This window comes from Empidonax traillii, unplaced genomic scaffold, assembly GCF_003031625.1.
Source record: "Empidonax traillii isolate 1590-97213 ecotype Southwest subspecies unplaced genomic scaffold, ASM303162v1 scaffold291:size1517763, whole genome shotgun sequence".
NCBI classification, from domain to species: domain Eukaryota; kingdom Metazoa; phylum Chordata; class Aves; order Passeriformes; family Tyrannidae; genus Empidonax; species Empidonax traillii.
In genome coordinates, this window is record NW_020955484.1 from 1,002,423 (window position 1) to 1,021,326 (window position 18,904).

At 41.6% G+C, this 18,904-nt stretch overlaps 2 protein-coding genes across 4 annotated transcripts in view; both read right to left on the reverse strand.

Moving 5' to 3' along the window:
- Positions 1-10,030, reverse strand: part of RNF144A (ring finger protein 144A) — a 63,681-nt gene extending 53,651 nt beyond the window's left edge. For all 3 annotated transcript variants that reach the window (XM_027890512.1, XM_027890511.1, XM_027890510.1), the window contains exon 1: positions 9,958-10,030. The gene's annotated coding sequence lies outside the window, so the exon portion shown is untranslated. The remainder of the gene's footprint in view (positions 1-9,957) is intronic.
- Positions 10,031-13,262: 3,232 nt separating this feature from the next.
- Positions 13,263-18,592, reverse strand: RSAD2 (radical S-adenosyl methionine domain containing 2). The gene is made up of 6 exons (XM_027890525.1): positions 18,241-18,592; positions 17,890-18,051; positions 17,216-17,445; positions 16,202-16,351; positions 15,422-15,454; positions 13,263-14,870 (listed from the first exon to the last, which is right to left on the reverse strand). Exons 1-6 carry the CDS (start codon positions 18,572-18,574, stop codon positions 14,706-14,708), a joined length of 1,074 nt encoding a protein of 357 aa, XP_027746326.1. The 5' UTR covers positions 18,575-18,592; the 3' UTR covers positions 13,263-14,705.
- Positions 18,593-18,904: the final 312 nt, after the last annotated feature.

An 18,904-nucleotide genomic window follows, 5' to 3' on the forward strand; every position in this document is an offset into this window, starting at 1 on the left:
TTGGCCCCGGCAGATGAACCTCAGGATTAAAGGGTGGGCTTAGTTCCGCGCACGCTGTGTCTCACCTAAAAAATCCAATGCGCAGGCTGGAAGGTGGAAAGACCTTCCCCGGTTCTTCGTTCGTGAAGAGACTGGCCATTTATCATTACATTACATTCCCTCTTGAAAGCTGAGCCCACAGGAGGCAGATTGGGTAAAGAGAAACACATGGGGCAACTCCTTTCAGGCTATGAAGTGGCTGCGCAACACAGGACAGAGGCACAGAGGTGAACAGAGGTACAACTGCATTTTGCATAGTCTAAGCCAGATGGACTATTTGGCAGTGGTTTGATCACTGTTACTGGCAGCTGAGTTGCAAAGCCAAAACAAAGGCAAAACAGGAAGCAAGAAGAAATTGATACAATGACATTATCCCAAAGCATATGCTCCCTGTATAGCTAGAACTTTGGGGGATACCCTCCCTATTTCTGTTGGATCAAAGTTGTACAGTCACTGTCAACACATATATCTTGTGTTGTATCAGCACATTTACCAAGGGCACTCCATCAGTTAAGAGAGGACTATGGTTCTTGGGTGGAAAAGGGAATTAGATCCACAATTTATCTTCAGTTTTCTGCCTCATTTCTTATGTAGCCTCAAAAACAACTCAACCAACCAACAACGTCCCACCCACATAGAAGAACACAGGGGCAGTATGTGAAAGAAGATTGGAAAGATGCAAATAGGAATTGTCACAAAGGAAACTACAGCTCTGTATAGAGGGCACACAGCCCCTTCTCTGTGTACTGCTTTATAGCATGGCATGCAATGCTACGATTCATAACACCACAGTTGCCAAAGGCCCATTCAGTCTGGCTGCCTCCATGGCTAACACCAGAGAACCCTGTGAGAGGGTTCTGGAATAGCTTATATCTTCTCTCAGCACTGCTCATTCATTTACAGGCACACCAAGCCTTCACATACTAAGAGTTCAAACAGTTTTAAGATGTGCTGTACCATCACCTGTTCATTTTGGGACAGAATGCCCCAAAGCCACTCTCTTTGCATGTGCATCCTTTGCATATGCAGTACTTCCAAAACAGATGAAATCTGCCAAAACATACTGCATCAAGAGGAAAGCCACTGTATTTATACTATTATTTTCTGAGTAGCTCTTTTTTTTTTTAAATTTCATTATATTCCTTAACATCCATAGGAAATGTCAAAACTTAAAAAACTGGCAAGTGTTTTTGGAAATAATTCAGGCAGAGTAACCCTATTTCAAAATATCCTCATTTCCTTGTTCCCATGTACTGAATGGCTGCTGAGTAGGAAGAAAAAAATTAAACTGGAGGAGGCTTTTTTTCTTATTATTATGAAACACAACTTGTTTTAGAGAAATATGAAAACGGTATATTCAGAAAAAAAATTCTCCACTAAATATGGGAATCTTTTCCAATCCCTGTAGACTTTCCATCACTGTAGATATATAATAGTTTTAAATGTCAGAAGCCACCTCAATTAAAGTGAAAATGAGTTTGGCACTTAGACTCTCTAAGAACCTAATGATGCAATCACAGAAGACCCTCTTGAGCATTTAATAAATGCATCTAAACATTATGTACTTTACCTGATGCATATATTGAAAAATAAGATGTCCATATAAAAAAAATTAGTCTTTTAAATTATTTATTGTCTTATTACAGAACTTACCATTTTCAAATAGTACAGTTCTGCATATTTTCACTGAATGAAAATAACCAATGCTCTGATGAATGTCTGGGTGGGATACAGTGGAGTAGCCTCTGATTTTCCCCCACACAAGCACTGCAACAGCTGGACAGCCAACAGACTTTAGGTAACATGAAATACCAAAACCAAGGTCTACAGCTCCTATAAAGAACATTTCCCACACACTTCTAGCAAGACCTATTTGTTGATGGTCAGATACAAACCTCCTGCAACCTTTCAGCAATTACAAGAGCTCAGATACATACCATCTTTCATTTAAGCCTACTTGTTTCAAGTTTCTTTGTAAAGATTTTTTTTTTTGTGGAGAGCAATTTCCTCTCTTTGTATATAACTCTAGATACTGTGAATTCTTCATACCCGATAGGGCTGGATAAGTCCCATGTTAAGGGAATCATATGAAAGCTCTCTTGGTATTGAGAAAAGTGTATTCTCACATTAGTTGAGGTGACTTTGATAGGACATCCTGACCTGCATGTATTGTTTTACCCTGGTACTCTCCAGGTTACCATTTTAGTAGCACTGCCTAGGATAGCATAAGATCTGTTTTGTTTTGCAGAGGGTTTTGTGGGTTTTTTTCCCCTCCAAAAATAGCACCATCTTTACCCTTCTTCCACAGTTCAAGATTGGAACTCATTGATACCACAGTGCAAACATGCTGTTATTTCAATGAAAAGAATGGTTCTGTCTCATGGGGTAAGAAATGAAGGTGCATGAGAAAAGACATTAAGGTGAGAGGGAAAAAGCAGAGATCCTGACTGACCCTGCTGCCCTTCTAGTGATCCCTCCTGAAGCTGCCACTGTCAGCAATGTTGCCTGCCAGCAAAATGGTACATCACTATTATTAGCACAATGAGGGGGCACGATGGTTTGACTGTTCTTTATACTGGCAGCTGTGTTGAATCATCCTATCCAAAAACAATTCCTATTAATGAAAGTTACAAGGACAGGCCTATGTTGGTCTGGAGATCACTACAGTAGAATCATGGACCACAGGAAACAAAACCAAACCAAAGAAACCCCCATAAAAACCCACGCAGACCTTTCAGACAAGAGAGCAAAACTCTGCAGTGAACTCTGCAGGAAAGAGCAGCCCCTGAAAACACATTTACCTGTAACTATAAAAAAAGCTTCATAGCAGTAGTCTAAATCTGAAAGTAAGGGAATACAGCCATAAATATTGTATTTCATTCAAACCTGTGAACTTCAGCTTTTTAAGGAGCTAATGGAAATGTTAAGTGATTGATGCAAATATTTAGCACGAACTGACAGTTTGTTAAAAAGACTATCACAGTCTTTGGATTTACGAGTCGTCTATGAATTTGTCATACTTCGATTTTAGGCTAAATATGTAACATGAACTGAAGGTAGAATTATCCTGTTGCTCCCTCGGAAGTGATTTTTTTTTTTTTTTTAAAGACAATGACAACCTGGAACAAAAGAAGAACAGAAGACAGAGAAGTCGGCTATTACCCTCCTAATGAAGGGGATAGACAGTAAAACAACCAAGAACTATTATGTTTTATGCTCAATAACAGTCAGAGGTAAAACATTTGAGAATGGATTTTCAAACATAAATTCATGCAAAGTTAAGTGGCCAGTGCTACTGCCCTAGTGGGACACCACATTATGGAAGGAAGGTGATAACAGGAGGTTAAATATTCTGAACACAGCCACAGCTGATGCCCAGTGACAGCAGCAATGTCTGCTCCAACAAGCAGTGGATGTGAGAAACTACATACAGTAGAGAGAATGAACTCACACTGTTCATAGTGTGAGAGAATAGGTCCCTCAGAGTCAAAAGGATCCAAAGTACAGGGCACAACTGAACACACACAGGGAGCCAACAACAGCATGGAGAGGTGCCAGGGTCAGCAGCACTGCTTAGTGCAAGCTCCACATGGCACCAATGTTCCTCGAGTAACCTTTCCAAAGGCCAGGGACTGTCACATCACAAGATAAAGACAAACAAACAAGTTTGTAGCCTTGAGATAAACTTACATCCTGCAGGTGAGTTAGAATGGATGAACATCCACAAATCTAGAAGGTTTTTAACTGTTTACAATCAGAGCTGCAGATAATACATACCGCACCCTTAGGAAGTGGTTGGTTTCAACTCATGTAGCAACTACAAGGTTCCCACCACAGTGTGCTTAACAACCTGTACACAGTTTATTTCTCAGTCACTCATATGAAGAGCTGACTGGTCTGTTTTACCTGCAACTTCTGAGGCACAAGGCATATGACCTCAGCTCGGTCTTAGATGCAAGCCAGAGCCCAGCAGGTTCCAAATCTGGTCCTGAGCATCAGCTGAGACCAAACTTGAAGATGCAATGGGCACCAATGGCTCACCTAAGCTGGCATGTGCATCCTGCAGCTGTGACTGCAGTTATCCTACCTCTCCCAGCTTTCCAGCTACAGCTAGTGAGGCCTAGTGCATGTTGTCACTACATCTTTGCTAGACAGCAAGACACATACACAAATAGGAAAGAGTAATTGACACAAGCATAACCTAGTAATTTAAAGTAGAGAGAAATTTCACCTATGCACCTTTCAAAATCTAAGATATGAACAAATATCAGAAGGACAAACAAAAAACTGAAAAGCTTTAATAAAAGGTAGGGTTTGGTTTTTTTAAATTTAAATATGGTCTGCCTTTCCACAAATCTAAGACACCTTCCACATCCTCATCGTGTACCTTTGGTCAGCACTTTTTCCACAAAAGTAAGGACAGTACACATCGTATAAGTAATGCATAATTAATGTAAAGAAAGTAGGTGTAGGTGTTTGCTCCTCTAAGCTCCAACTGCATGACAAGAAATACATTATTCATGAAGGAAAATGATGATCCAACATTAAACAAGTCAGCATGACAAGACAAAAGACCATGAGATGTATTCAACAGATACTAGAGTGCAAAAGTGATCAGCTAACTGAAATGGTCACAAAGGGTCTGTTTACATAAAATCAATATTGAGGAGAAATACAGAAATAAAACTAAACTGTTTCAGTTTGTGTCCTATCAAGTTCAGTTCCATTGGGGGAACAATTTTCATACAATACAATTATAAGAATCCTAAAAGTTTCTGTGTGTCTAAAAAATTGCTACTACAAGGCAAAATTAATAAGAGTTAAAATAACTATTTTAAAAGAAGAATTTGCATATGTAGAACAAAAGAAGAATTTGCATATGTAGAACATGTATGAAGAACAGTTATAAAATGTTTTAAAAAAAACAAAGAACCTTTCCTTTCTCATCATGCACTTTTTGCAACATTATAAAGCTACTTGCAGCTAAAGACTAAATACTTGCTCTTCTTCCATATCCAGAACTGTTACAAAAATAACCAAAAAGGAAGTAGCAGTCTAATTTGAGACAATGTCAAAAAATAGGAGCACAATGTAAGTTGATTCGTGAGCAACTGAGCCAGTAAAATCCAGTTCCCTAGGAATGTGTGTCAAATTTGTAGTAAGAGCTCAGACTTCAATCTCTCCTTCAGAAGGTATCTTTCCATCTGCTGAGGCTACCTACCGCCAGAAAACTGTAGGTTTATTGGAGTAAGCTGCTACCCTCACAAAAATACAACTGGAATGGCTCAAAAGATTTAGAAGACAAGAGCAAGAGTGAAATAAGACATTCACAGAAAGAGTTGCATGCAATCTCTATTTTCTCAGAAAACAAGGCTAAAAATATACATACACTGACTGCAAATAGCTTGGTCTTGAGTTTGCAGTGACTGTGCTGGAGACATAAGCCTGACTGCACAAGTCGTAGAGCATCGCTCTCATTCTGTCTGGATGGATGTATTTCTTAATACGGGTATAGAGAGATGAAAGGGAAAACTGTTTCCTTAAGCAGCAATAGAAGGAAAACCGGAGTTAAATAACATTCACGTTCCGCCTAAGAGGACAAACGTTGTCTAAAGTATCAGGTTCAGAAAAATACAGTTGCTTTAAGCAATATCGCAAGACCCTTCCTGTCACCCCCGGGAGGCAGCATTTGTACAAGGAACAGGCTCTGCTCACCCACACCACCACAGCTACCCTGTGTGGTCACTGCAGGGAGACAGCCCTGACTGAAAACCGTGTGAAATCCTCCTGGCAGGGCCTGTAACACTCCATGGGAACTGGCAACATCTGGGCACTTCCCAAAACTCCTTCAAGCAAGAGCATCTGCCTGTACTACAGGTCCAGGGCCATGGCAGATGCACCACCCTGAGTTACTCTGGCGATCATGCTGCATGTGTAGCTTCAGCAGCCAACTACCAGGCACACCTATGGTAAGAACAGAAAGCCTGATCCATCAGAAAGACCCTCTTAAATACCACAGAAGTGAAACAGTCCCAGGTTCCTCATAGAATGGTTTGAGTTAGAAGGAGACCTTTAAAGATCAGCTAGTCCAACCACCCACCATTGGAAGTGTTCAAGGTAAGTGGGACAGAATGCAATCACCTTTGATAATTCTGCCAAAAATTTTATAAGATCTGTCCCCTATTAGATGCTGTTTAGAGAAATTCAGGATTAAAAAATATTTGGGTTTATATATATATAAAACATTACATAACAAAATATCATATATAGCATAAGTTTTATATATACATATAAATAACTATATATACAAAAGGAAATAAGTATCTGTGAGGTTATGAAATCTGCACAGTTTTACTAGCAATCAAACATGAAGTAAATCAACTGTTAAACACCAATAGCAGAAATTATAAGAATAAGAAGGAGCTGATCATGTAGCAGATTACACTGGGCCAATATTGAATTTTGGCCTTAATATATTTTTCTAATTTCATCTTCATATTCCTCACTAGCTAAGAGTCCTCCACAAGGGCTGAATGTGTAAAACAGTTGCCAGGTATTACGCACTATGATGTATATGACCTATTTATTAGAGACTGGAGTTGAGATGAAGGCAGTTCAGCTGAACCTATCTCCAAGAACCACAGCAATAGCTTTCATAGCTTGTAGTTTTTATGGAGTTTTATGATAACAGGAAAGAACCTCATTACTACAGCAAAACCAGAACAATTTTACAGTCAGTAAAATTTCCAAGTGAAACTCAAGAATAAAGACTCCAAAACTATGGAATCTAGCTTCTCACAAGCAAAGCAGTGATCAGTGCAAACAAAGCTAAGTTTGTAAGTAGTGAAAAAAATTGTGCCTGAACATGGTAACTTAGAATCTTATTTTTCAGACAACCTGAAAGACCCATCTTCGCTCCCAAGTATTACAAACTAACCTTTGGATATCATACAGAAGGAAAAGGTTATATTAAGTAAGCTTTAGTGCATTTCTTCAATCACAAGTCACTTCTATTCAATATAAACAGGAAATACTTGTATTAAACTGTCTTAGTGATACCTGTAGGATAACAGCAAGGTACTTTAATGCAAAAAGCTACCAATAACTTGCTATTTTTTGAACAAAAAGATTAAATGATCCTATAAGAAGGCAGTAACATTGTCATGCCAAGCCTAGAACCATCCAATGGGAATTCTTTTCATCACAGTAAATAAAGTTATCAGCGATATTGGTTCACTTACTCTGTTTCTCATTTTCTTCAGACTTTTGAGAAAGGACACTTATGGTCCATCAAACAATCAAGCTATTTAAAAACCCACTTTGTATTAGCACTGTCAGCTCCAGAATTTGCTGACTGCATATGCAGAAAAACTGTAAGCATTTCTGATACCATTTGATTAGGAAACACAAAAAACATTCCTATCACTCTGCAGCAGACAGCCAGAGGAAGGAGTGTATTTTCAACAGCTCCTGCCAGTCATCAGAATTGGAAAGCAGACATTATCATTATGATCTTTTTGTCTGATCTCCTTCAAAAGGTCAGGGAAAGATGAATTTTTGAGCTCATTTCTGCAAAGCAAAACAGAAAAGGATCCTGCCTTATAATGAGAACAGTTGACTGCAGCCTAAGACCTAGCAGAATCACTAAACTATTGAAACAGAGTGGTGTATTAGTTTGCATTTTTTTCAGTTTCCTTTTTGTAACTCAGGATATAAAAAGGTTTATAATCAAATCATAGACCACTAACTCAACGTGTAACTATTGATACTACTCCGCAGGAAGCACAGCAATCAATGTAACAGGTTCCGACTCCCCTGCTGCATCAGGTCTCCAGGAGAGAAAGGGTCTACATTTGCAGACCAAGTTGTGGGATGATCAGAGCTATTATTTTTCCCTGAATCAGCACTGAGAGGGCAAACAAGAGTTTTCTGCCAGCCTATGAGAGCATATTTATAAATACAGCAGATACACTGAAGCCATTCATACCCACTCTATGACACTGCAGCCAAAACTCATGTTTAAGACAGCAGCCTTGTCCTTTGGCTTGACTAAAAGAAAAGCTGTAAGAAGTTATTAAAAAACCTCACATGAAATGTGACAGACACTTGGAACATAGAACAGGGGGAAAAAAACCCAACAGCAACACATTAGAAACAAGAGGAGTTAAGCAAACATAGTCTTTTTTTTTTCCTCAACAAATTATTGCCTTAAAATACACAAAATTCAGAGAATAAGTGAAGATAACATAATACTGTGATTCCAAAGCAAAAATCTACAATAATTGCAGACAATAAACACATGATTTTATCTAGCAACTCCCCTAGAATATGAATCAGGGAGATTTAGAAGTTAACTGTTTTACATAAAGGACAAGAATGGCTCGTTCAAAATAGTTTTATCAAACTGAAACACCTATCACTGTACTAGTATTTCAATCACAGACGGTTTCCCCCCCTCATAATACACAGATTACCCAAGAGGATAATGAGACATGATGGCCAGGGAAAGGGGGGAAGGGAGCAAAGAAATACAACTTCTTCCCGAGGGCAGGGGTAATCCTGTCTTTTTCAAACAACTCCTAAACAAAAGGAATTATTTCTCTCTACCACCACCACTCTACTCACTTGATCTTGTTTCTGTTGGGTATTTAACCAACTTCAAGTCAGGTCACTTTGACTCATGTCCCACTACCAGCAAAAAGCAATTTAAGTTCTCCCACACCGTTAAGTCCCTTCTAAGTATAAACAAAGCATCTTTAAATGCATAAATCTGCCCCTCAGGACACTACAACCCCGCACACCCTCCCCCCCACACCCCCAAACCACCCGTTCACTACATCTGATGCTTGTTAGAGAAGCACACACCAGGCCAGGCCACCAGAAGTTTAAGCTACTGATGTAATCTCTCCGGTAGCACTCTGTCCAAGAACATGCAGCTTCAGCTGTAGCCACTCCTGGGTAGGCACTGATAAGCTAATGTGAAATGAAGCAAGCCATTTCACAATGTAAACACTTGTTTGGCTACACGGGGAACAATATAAACAAATGGATCTATTTATAAATCATCATTTATGCCTGTTGCAGAACAGGGAATATTATGTTCCAATGCAGAAGCGACAGTATTTCCAAGAATACAGCAAAAATACAAACAGCTTGTATCTTCTTCCATCAGCCTGTCCCGTTGACACTCCCTGTTCCAGTTCTATAAAAGCCATAAACACACGATGCAGGGCCTGATCTTTTCAGGAACAAGATACCCTTGATTTAAAAGGAAATTGGCGATCAAGGGGGTGGGAGGTAACCTCATTATCATACCTATCGTTACTTCCGACACCTCAAAGAAGTAACGGTAACATCTCCTCAGTTCAGCGAGAGAAGGAAAAAGACAGCCTTACTCCTACTTTTTCCACCGCTGAAACCCAAACGAACCGATTTCTCCCCACGCCGCACACACACCTCTTTCGTATCTGAGAACACCGGCAGGGCACGGCACTTTACACACCCCTTTAATTTCCCGCTCCCCCCAGGAGAGGCCGCCGCGCTCCAGGGCACGGGGCTCATCCGAGACGCTTCAGCTCCTTCACGGAAACCCCCGGGCAGAGCACAGGGGGCTCCGCGGAGCCGCTGTCACTGCGAACCCACCGCAGCGCTCCCGCCGTGCCCTGCCCGCAGCCAGGCACCGCTCCCCACACACTGCCCGGGGCTCCGGGAGCCGGGAGGGCAGCGGGATAACAACGCCGCCGCTCCCTGCAGCACCCCCGCCACGGGGAGCGCCCGGCACGGCCCTTTACGTAAGGGGCCGGGGGAGCCCCGCGCGGTCCGGCACCGCCTCCGGCCGCCCCGCCGGGAGGAACGACAACACCCTCACCGCCCCGGGAGGCTCCCCCACCCGAGCCCAGGCTCCCCGCCCGCCCTTACCGTGTCGCTCCAGCCGCTGCCGGCGCGGGGCGGCCCGCGGGCGGTACTCGGCGCTGTCCCCCGCTATCCCGCGGAGCCGCGGCAGGGCGCCGCCGCCCCACCCATGGTCTCCACCCCCCGCGGAGCCGGAGTGTGCGCGGCGGGCGCCGCTCCCGGGCTTTTCTGCGGCGGGGGCGGAGGAGGAGGGCGGGCGGGGGCGGGCGCCATTAAACCACCGCCTCCCGCCGCCGCCCGCTTTGAAGCGGCCGCGCCACGCCAGGCACAGCGGCGCCTCCTGGCGGCGGCGGGCGCGGGGATCCCGGGATTTCCTGCCTGGCAGCGCCGGGCGAGATGCAGGCGCTGGCCCGGGCGTGCCGAGCCGAGCCGAGCCGTGCTGAGCCGCACTGGCCGTTTTACTGTGCGGTTTTTAGTCTGTTGTAAGGAATATTACCTCTAGTTTCCCGAGCGTGAAGGCCCCAGCCCAGCAGGTTCTTCGGCGGCCGGAGAGAGCAACGGGGGCTGGTGGTGCAGAGGGGGCGGGGGGTTTGTCCTGCTTGCCGGGGAAGGAAGGAGGGAAATGCACGGGAACCATGGCGGGCAGGGGTGGGCTGCGAGCGCTGTCCATGCTTCTCTGTTGGTGCATGAACGGATGAAGGGCCGGTCCTCCTCCGACAGGCACGGCAGGAGCCGCACGGAGCTGGGAGGCAACCGGGAGGTGCCTGGTGGATTCACCGCGGCGCCGCTCAGCCCTCGCCCGGGCCGCGCCGGGGGTGACAGAGCCCAGTAACAACCCCGGGGATGACACACACACAGCACAGCGGCCTCAGTGGTGACAAACACACTAAACACAGCAGCCCCCTACACACACAAAAGCTGTGTGGTGACACACTCACAAAACACAGCAACCCCGGGGGTGACACACGCAGCATCTCGCTGCGGCGCTGCTCCTGGGCACCGTCACCCCACCTCAATAGGCGGGGGGAAGGGGGGAGGGGAGGGGAAGAGGCAAAGGGAGTAAGAGGCTAAGCCTCCACATCCATCTAAAATACTGTGAAAAGGTCGATTTCACATTGTCTAATAGCAGAATTTGCACTGAGACTCAAGAGGGGGGATGAGCTTGAGAAGCTGCTTGTCTTCGGTCTTCTAAATAGACTGGCTTTTCTCTCTTGTTTACCTTGACAGAAGATAATGTTTTTGTCTTCAGATGTTTATGGGTGGCTGTGTCTTTCGTAGCGGCTGTCACCCGAATAGCACAAGATATTTGAACTGTCTTATTCCCAGCACAGCCCAGTCCACTCAGGCTTTTAACAAACGTCTTTCATCGCAAGGAAAATCACCACTATTGTCCTCCATTTCAGCCTAGATGCTGTCCTTGGCGCTGTGCGAGCATCCCCCCTGCTAAATATGGACTGCATCCTGAATTACAGATCTCTTGTGAATGCAGACATACATTCTGAAAGTATGGGTTATATTACAAAAACAAATAAATTATCAAACAAGCAAAAACCAAAACAACCAAACTTAAGAAAATAGAAACATTTATTGAAATGTGCAACATACTCATGTGAAATACTTCGTGCTAATTATTTGACAGCATCATTACAAAATTCATCTTTTGTAACACTCAAATATATCAGCATCCTTCTCACTGAAAAAGAGGGTATCCTAAAGTGCATTTTAAGTGACAATTTTACTCATTGACCAAGGTATAGTCATAATTTTATCAGAAGTTAGTTCCCCAAACACTCATTCTCCACAAATCTTTTACAAATAGGAAAAGCTCTGTAATGCTAGTACGCTACTACACTACAGCATCAGTTCCTTCCTAATTCAGCATCTTATGTGAGTCCTTAGCTGCAATACTATGAGGTTACACATGAAAATACAATTGAGCATATCTGTGTTTACAAGACTCAATAGATTTAAATCCTGACTTTTCAGGGTCAAGATGTACCTGTAATTGCTAAGCCTGGGAGTGGCCCTACTAAATTCAGTTTTGTTTTTGTAGTCCTGTGCTGAAATTTAGGCCCAACTACATCATGAAAGCCTAAAGTCTATTTTTGGTCCAGTATGAACTGTGTTTGTAAATTAACCCTCCCCCCAAAAAAACTAGATTAATCAAGCTGTAGGAAAAAAACCCAGTGTTTTACACAACATTGAATTTTGCATATAAAAATACCAATAGTTATTCATCAACTTAAATTACTTTCAGTCGAACTGTGTAATGTCAGATTCTTCATTTCCAATGTACACAACTGGTATTTTCTTTGAAAAAGAATGTCACACAAAGCAGAAACCTTTTTCTTAATTATGTATGGTAGCAAGAGGCGATGTAAAATCCTTAATCCTTTTAAGAAGATAAGAACTTAGAACCTTTTGATAAAAGCCAGCTTCAATGTCTTTACATGATTTGCTGGATTTTGACATTTTCAGCTCCATTTTGTTTCTCCTGCAGCTTCCTCTGTAGGCACAGAGGAAGCAAAGGAATAGCCATTTACAGGGTAAGATGCAAAGCAAAGAATGGCAGAATTTTGGGGTCTGAAGGGGAGTTCGTGTACCTCACATCTGCCTGCTGTGCTACAGCTGGCATTTCCTGCAGAAGCTGCAAGCTGGTAGATTTACTGGTACATTGCTGCACTAAATCTTTCCCTGTGCTGGGACTGAGCCAGCAGCAAAGGGAAATGCTCCTTTTCTATCATGCAGTGTAGGTGCTGAGGAAGAGGCTAGATTTAACATCTGAGCAGTGGGAACGCAGAGGAAGTCAAACCCCAGTTACATAAATTTGCACTGTCCATAGTTGCTACTCCGGCAGAACTCCAACTGAGGACAGTGAAACAGCTGCCAAAAGATGGTGGGGTTAATGCGTATGGGTCACATTTTAAATGCCACTTACTAATAGTACAAGGAAAAAAAAAAAGACTAAAATGTGTCTAGGAAGTGTTGTGATTGCAAAATGCAAAATACATAGAGAAAAAATATCACCACTGAGTACACTTAACAGTTAGGATAGTAAAAATAGAAACTGAAGGAATTATAAATGGAAACATTTTCACAACATATTTGGAGGTGCACAGAAGTAGCAGCTCCTACTTAAGCGCTTTTCCCTTCAACTTTGAAGATGCACTAGGTGAATGCAAAATATTTCTCTCAAAAACCTCTCCAAAAAAAATCAACTAAGATTACAAAAAAAAAAAAAAAAAAAAAAAAAAAAAAAAAAAAAAAAAAAAAAAAAAAAAAAAAAAAAAAAAAAAAAAAAAAAAAAAAAAAAAAAAAAAAAAAAAAAAAAAAAAAAAAAAAAAAAAAAAAAAAAAAAGGAAAAAGGTGCCATTTTCTGTATGTGATACAGCTGATGCATGCTGACTCCCAACTGCTGCAAATATTTAGAAGTGTGAGACAGTCCAGACATTCAACGGACAGGATGAATGAGTAGTGCCAGCTCACTTCTGCTCTCTGCAATGCTTATCCCCATTCCCTTCAAACAGAAGGAGGATGGGGCTAGTTAAATTTGAAAAACTGCTATTATAAAGCCATGACAATTGCCAGAAACCCAAGAATGAGGGTAGTATATTAGCCTACTTTTTCTTCTTTTTCTTTATTTTATATTGATGCTGCAAGCTCTTAATCAAAGGCAGCTATCACAAACCCCAATTAACTTCATTTAATATCTGCAGCTTTGCAACCAGCAAGATAAATAATTACTAAACCAAGCAACCTTTAAAGCAAGGTTACATGAGATATGAACTTTTCTGTTTTTAATGCCATGGCTTAGCAAAATAAAAAGCCAATATGCAACAGAAGATTCATGTTAGGTTGTGCTACATTGTATTAATTGAGAAGGAATTTTCATCAGAACTGTATGCATGCAGAGAGAAAAAATGTTAAAAATAATAAATCAATATTTGCAGATAAAAGGAAAATGGAAGAATTAATAAAATGCAAACATTCTCACTGTAAATATTAGAACTAAGGCCATTGCCAATGTAAAATAAGGAGTTGTTTATCATTAGGTAGAAGATGCTTCTAGGTTTTAAGATGGACAAATACAATATTCTTTCATAGCTAAAAATATTTTTTACAGAAATTTACATCCCCCAAGACTTTTGCAAATGTTATGTGTGTATGGTGGAGAGGGAGAATAAAACCAGATACTTTTATATTAAGGCTTAAAAAATGAGAATGGCCAAGTTTTTCGTCTTGATTTCCTTTTAAATACAGTATTACAGATAATGATTCCTAGATTCTGACCCTCTATTATCCCCGAAAAAGGCAGATGGTGCTACCGGTGGCCTGCCAGCTGGCCCTCTTGTGACCTACCGAGGAACTGCAATCCACCTTTCCCTGAGAAACAGGCAGAATGCATTCCCTGATAAGAGTTTTCACTTCTACATCATTACAGTTGTTTAGAATGAAGTATAGCCTGGGGTGGGGTTTGATTTATCTGGCATGCACACTCATGTAGTATTTTAAAAACATTTACTGCATGACATTATGTTAACAGTTTGCTCTTAAGTCCTTCATGAAATGGATCAGAAAGTTTGTTTCAGAGATCTGTTCATATGAAAGCTCTGAAAGTATTTTCACACTCAATAAAATAAAAGTACATAATCTGCATTTAAAAAAACATGTAACACATTCACATACAGAGTTATACTGAACATCAGTCTGGATAATATACCAAGTGTAATTAAAAGCATTAGATACATGTATACACTCAATATATACACACATTTTCTTTACATAATGCACTGCCCTAAACTCAGTATGTTGAGTTACCAGTCTAGTTTCATGTCGGCTTTACTCCACACATACTTTCCTCCTCTTTTTAGGAACATCTTCTCATCAAATCCACTGAATTTTATAGCTGCTTCCACACCAACATCTAGGATAGACTTGGAAGGCTCTTTCCGTCCATTTCTACAGTTTAGAAAACGCATCTGGAACATCAAGACATAAGACACCAAAAAGTCAATTTGCAAAAACTTAACTTTCCCACAGAATTAAACAAGTTGCACTGCAATCCCACAAAAGCCTATGTAAGTGCATAAAAAGTTTCACTCTAGTCCTTAGAAGGCTCAGAAGCTCATGGTTAGACACATGGTATACCTTAGAAGGAACAAAGCAATACCATCATTCCTGAAGACTGGCTCTTCAGTTACACATAAACTAAGTAGGCACTTTGAAACTTAACTTTCAGGGCATGTTCTGAATTTTTAAAATAAAGAAAAAAAGCAAAGATGTCCTCCAGAAATAGACATCTACACTTTAAATTTGTGATGCAATCATCATCTATGCAACCTGATTGCAAGTTTTTCTCAGCTCATACTATAATAAAGTTCTTACTATGTCTGATGGGAATAAATCACATCTATTCCTTGTACTACATGGAAAAATTGTTTTATAGAATGCATAGTAAATTGAATTGGTTATCACTGTTGATACACACATATATTAGCATACAAATACTAAGTATCAAACAAAGACTTACATATTCATCCAAAATGAGGTATGAATCCCTCATCTGCAATAGATCAAAATAAAAAAAAAAACAAAATTAATTTAAAAATTAAAATTCCATTCTAGTGAAATAGAAGGGCAAAACAAACAACTATTCAAAGTCAGATACAAATCTTAGAAACAGTTACTGTATCACCACTATTTCAGTGAGCTTGGATGAAATTTATAGAAATAAATTATAGAATGACTAAAATAATATATGAATAAACTAGTAATTCTTTAAATATGACCTCTTCAGTGTCTAATTGAAATGTGAGTGTCCAACTGGATAAAGGTGTTTTAAATAATATCCAAGTTTTCTATTAATTTCTACAGCAGTAGAACTTACAGTTTTGCATGCTGGAATGATTATGTCATTTTCAAAACAAATGTTGTGATCATTTAAGCTGAGGAATCTCTATTAAAGATTAGAAACTATGCTTAGAGTATAAAGTGTGTTTTTATTAACTTTGAACATTTTGAGGATATTATGCCATGGTGGGGAAAAGTACTCCCACCGGTTTCCATAGGACAGGGATCAAAGGGTTTTTACTTTTCTGGTAATAACTTCATGGTCAATAAAAAGCCTTAAAGAAAATTAAAAAACTTGGCTTACACCATAACAAAACCAGCTGCTGATAAAGTTGTACTGTACCTCTTCTAAGCCACTATTTATAGGGAAAGTACTAATTACCATGAAAGTTTCTAGTTCCTTTCCAATTTTCCAACATTATTTGAAGATAAAGTTACAGAAGAACAGTTTAATTTTTACCTTCTGATTAGATTCAGGGACCAAACAGGAGACATCTTTGTGGCGATCCAGGAATCGTTCGAAGTCTTCATCGCTAATAACAAATTTTTCTGCTTCTCTTAGCGCATCCTCACCACTGTTCTCCCCTTCGATGAGCAGGCACTGGAATACCTGAAAACATAAGGCACCTGGTTAAGATTTTACATTTTCACTTGCCTTGAGGATGAGAGACTGTCCCCATGATAAAAGCCTTCGTTTGTCTCAGTAGCAATGTCTTTATTTTTTCTGCCGGTGGGGCTACACTGACACAAATTGTGATAACTGAATTCTACACAAAGGGCGTGGTGCGGATCTATTTTTAGTAAATTAACAATCATAGAGTTCTATATGTTCTAAATTATCATTTTCAGTACTATCCTTTAGTAGGACCAAGATTTCACTTCAAGTGTTTGTTTTGGTTTTTTTTCTGAGAAATTCTGTGTGTATAACAATTGCCATGAAGCAAATAATGAGAAATTATTCTACAAGTTCTCCCATGTTTATGTCACATTACCTCTACCCATTTTCAAACTGAAACATAATGTATTTAATACATTTCTAGTAAAAAATATATGTACATTAATCTCTCTATAAGAGATCATTAATGTACACTTATCTTGTTAACAATATATTGACTCTAATGTATCACTGTATACTGATTTTTCATTTTCTCTACACCATGACACATTTTCAAACCTTAAGACCTTCCATATTAATTTTAATATAATAAAATACCTATATCTACATACACTGAAATAGTAATTTTTCTGTACATATTACAAAAAAAAAAATATTATTGACATACTAGGCTCCATGCAAGTGCAGAATGAGACAGAACCTGTCTCAACACCATGCAACATTGACAAGAAGACCCCTAACACCATCCCAAGCTGGAGCTGGAGATCTGACAGAGGTCATTAGACATTCAGACAACTCCAAAATCTCATTATTACTTTTCTTTGAACAAGAAACCTATTGTATACTCTACTTTCTTACCTTCCAGCGCACGGGGTTGAGTGCCTTGATCTGCTCATTCATATCTTCCTCAACATTAAATCTATTGATCACCGAATTTATTTTGAAAGCAACAGCATACTCTCGGCACCACTGTCTCAGTTTATGCAGATTTTCCACGTGGTTCTTCTTTCCTTGACCACGGCCAATTAAAACGTTGACATCTTCATCAAAACTATCGCATGAAATTGCCAGAATGTCCAAATATTCACCTGAAAACAAGTTTTAAAAATTGATTAATATCCAGTCCCTCAGCTAAAAGCTGTCAGGAATCTGCCCACTTTCACTTCCTTATCATCTGTCATGAAGTGACATGTAAATATAGTTCTGTGGAGTCATCCCATCAACCGCAAAAGCCACAGCAACAGCAGTGTCAAAACACATAGTTTGAGTGTGTCTGTCCCCAGCATTATGGAGACAGGCTGAGCTATTGTTTTATTACATCATTATTATAAAGAGTCCTTTGGTATAATGCTTGTGTTCACAAAATATAATCAACACTACTTCACTGGTATTTACATTTGGTTTGCGTTTACTGTAAGTGAACCACTAAAAAAACATTTCCCACTTGCCCCCAAATCCATCTGTGGGTGAGGCTGCCCCACGAAGGCGCCCCAACCCGTCCAGTGTTGTTCTGCCCAGCAGTTCCTCCTTACCATACTTCTTGAACCATCGCTCTCTGATCAGGCTGCCGTTACTAACAATGCTGACACTCGGGAGCTCCAACTCCTGCTTGCAAAATTGGACCAGTTTGCCTACAAATTCGCCTCTGTCCTGAAGAAACGGTTCTCCTCCCGAGAAGTTTATTTTCTCCATTCCTAGAGAAGGACCAAAGAAAGATGATGAACCTCTGCTGCCCGTCGCCTACTCCTTCCACATGCTATCGGTGTCCCACGGCAGCGCCATGAAAAGGTACAGGGTCGTGCCAGGGATAACTTTTTCGACGGCTCTTGCTCTTGCGGCGTCTCCCCTCCCCGGTTCCCGCCGGCACCCCCTCCCGGACTCACCCGCGTCCTTGAGCATCGCCAGCCCTCTCTTGGCCTCCTCCAGGGGCAGCACAAAGGAGGTCTTGGCAGTGTGGAAGCAGAAGCCGCATTTGTAGTTGCACTGCCGAGTGAAGTGGTAGTTGACACTGGTGGGCGTCGGGGACGCGTCGTCCCACTCCTGCTCTCGCTTCCGCCGTGGAGGTGAGTCCCACTGCCGGCCAAGCAAGGGCAGGGACAGGGACAGGGACAGGGAGAGGGGAGCCAGGCTCCAACACAAAGCGCTCAGCCGCCCCCGCAGCGCCGCCAGCACCGCCCGTCCTACGGACAGCAGCCGCCCCAGCATGACCAGGTGCATGGCTAGGCTCGGTTCGGCTCGGCTTGGACCCGGCGGGATGCGCTGCTCTTCACTTGGAGTCGCCTGGGCACGCTTCGACCGGAGTTGGCTCGGCTGGGCTCGGTTCGACTGGGCTCGGTTCGGCTGGGCTCGGTTCGGTTCAATCTGACCCGGCTCGGCTCGCAGTCTGCAGCGAGGTGCCCGCCGCTCCGCATTTAAGAGCGCGGTGAGAGCCTCCCCGTCCCGTCCAGCCCCGCTTTGCCGGAGCACAGGGAACAGCTCAGTTTCGTTTTCCGTTCTCGCAAAAACGAAACTTGGCACCAAACCGCAGGCGCGATGTTTTCCTTCTCC

Bases quoted from the DNA above. Each gene is read 5' to 3' on its own strand.
- RSAD2 (XM_027890525.1), bottom strand. From the start codon at position 18,574: ATGCACCTGGTCATGCTGGGGCGGCTGCTGTCCGTAGGACGGGCGGTG. The intron at 16,352-17,215 runs GTAAGAAAGTAG...TTATGTTTTCAG, and splicing joins TCAACCCCGTGCGCTGGAAG to GTATTCCAGTGCCTGCTCAT. The intron at 14,871-15,421 runs GTAAGTCTTTGT...TTGATGTTCCAG, and splicing joins ACCTCATTTTGGATGAATAT to ATGCGTTTTCTAAACTGTAG.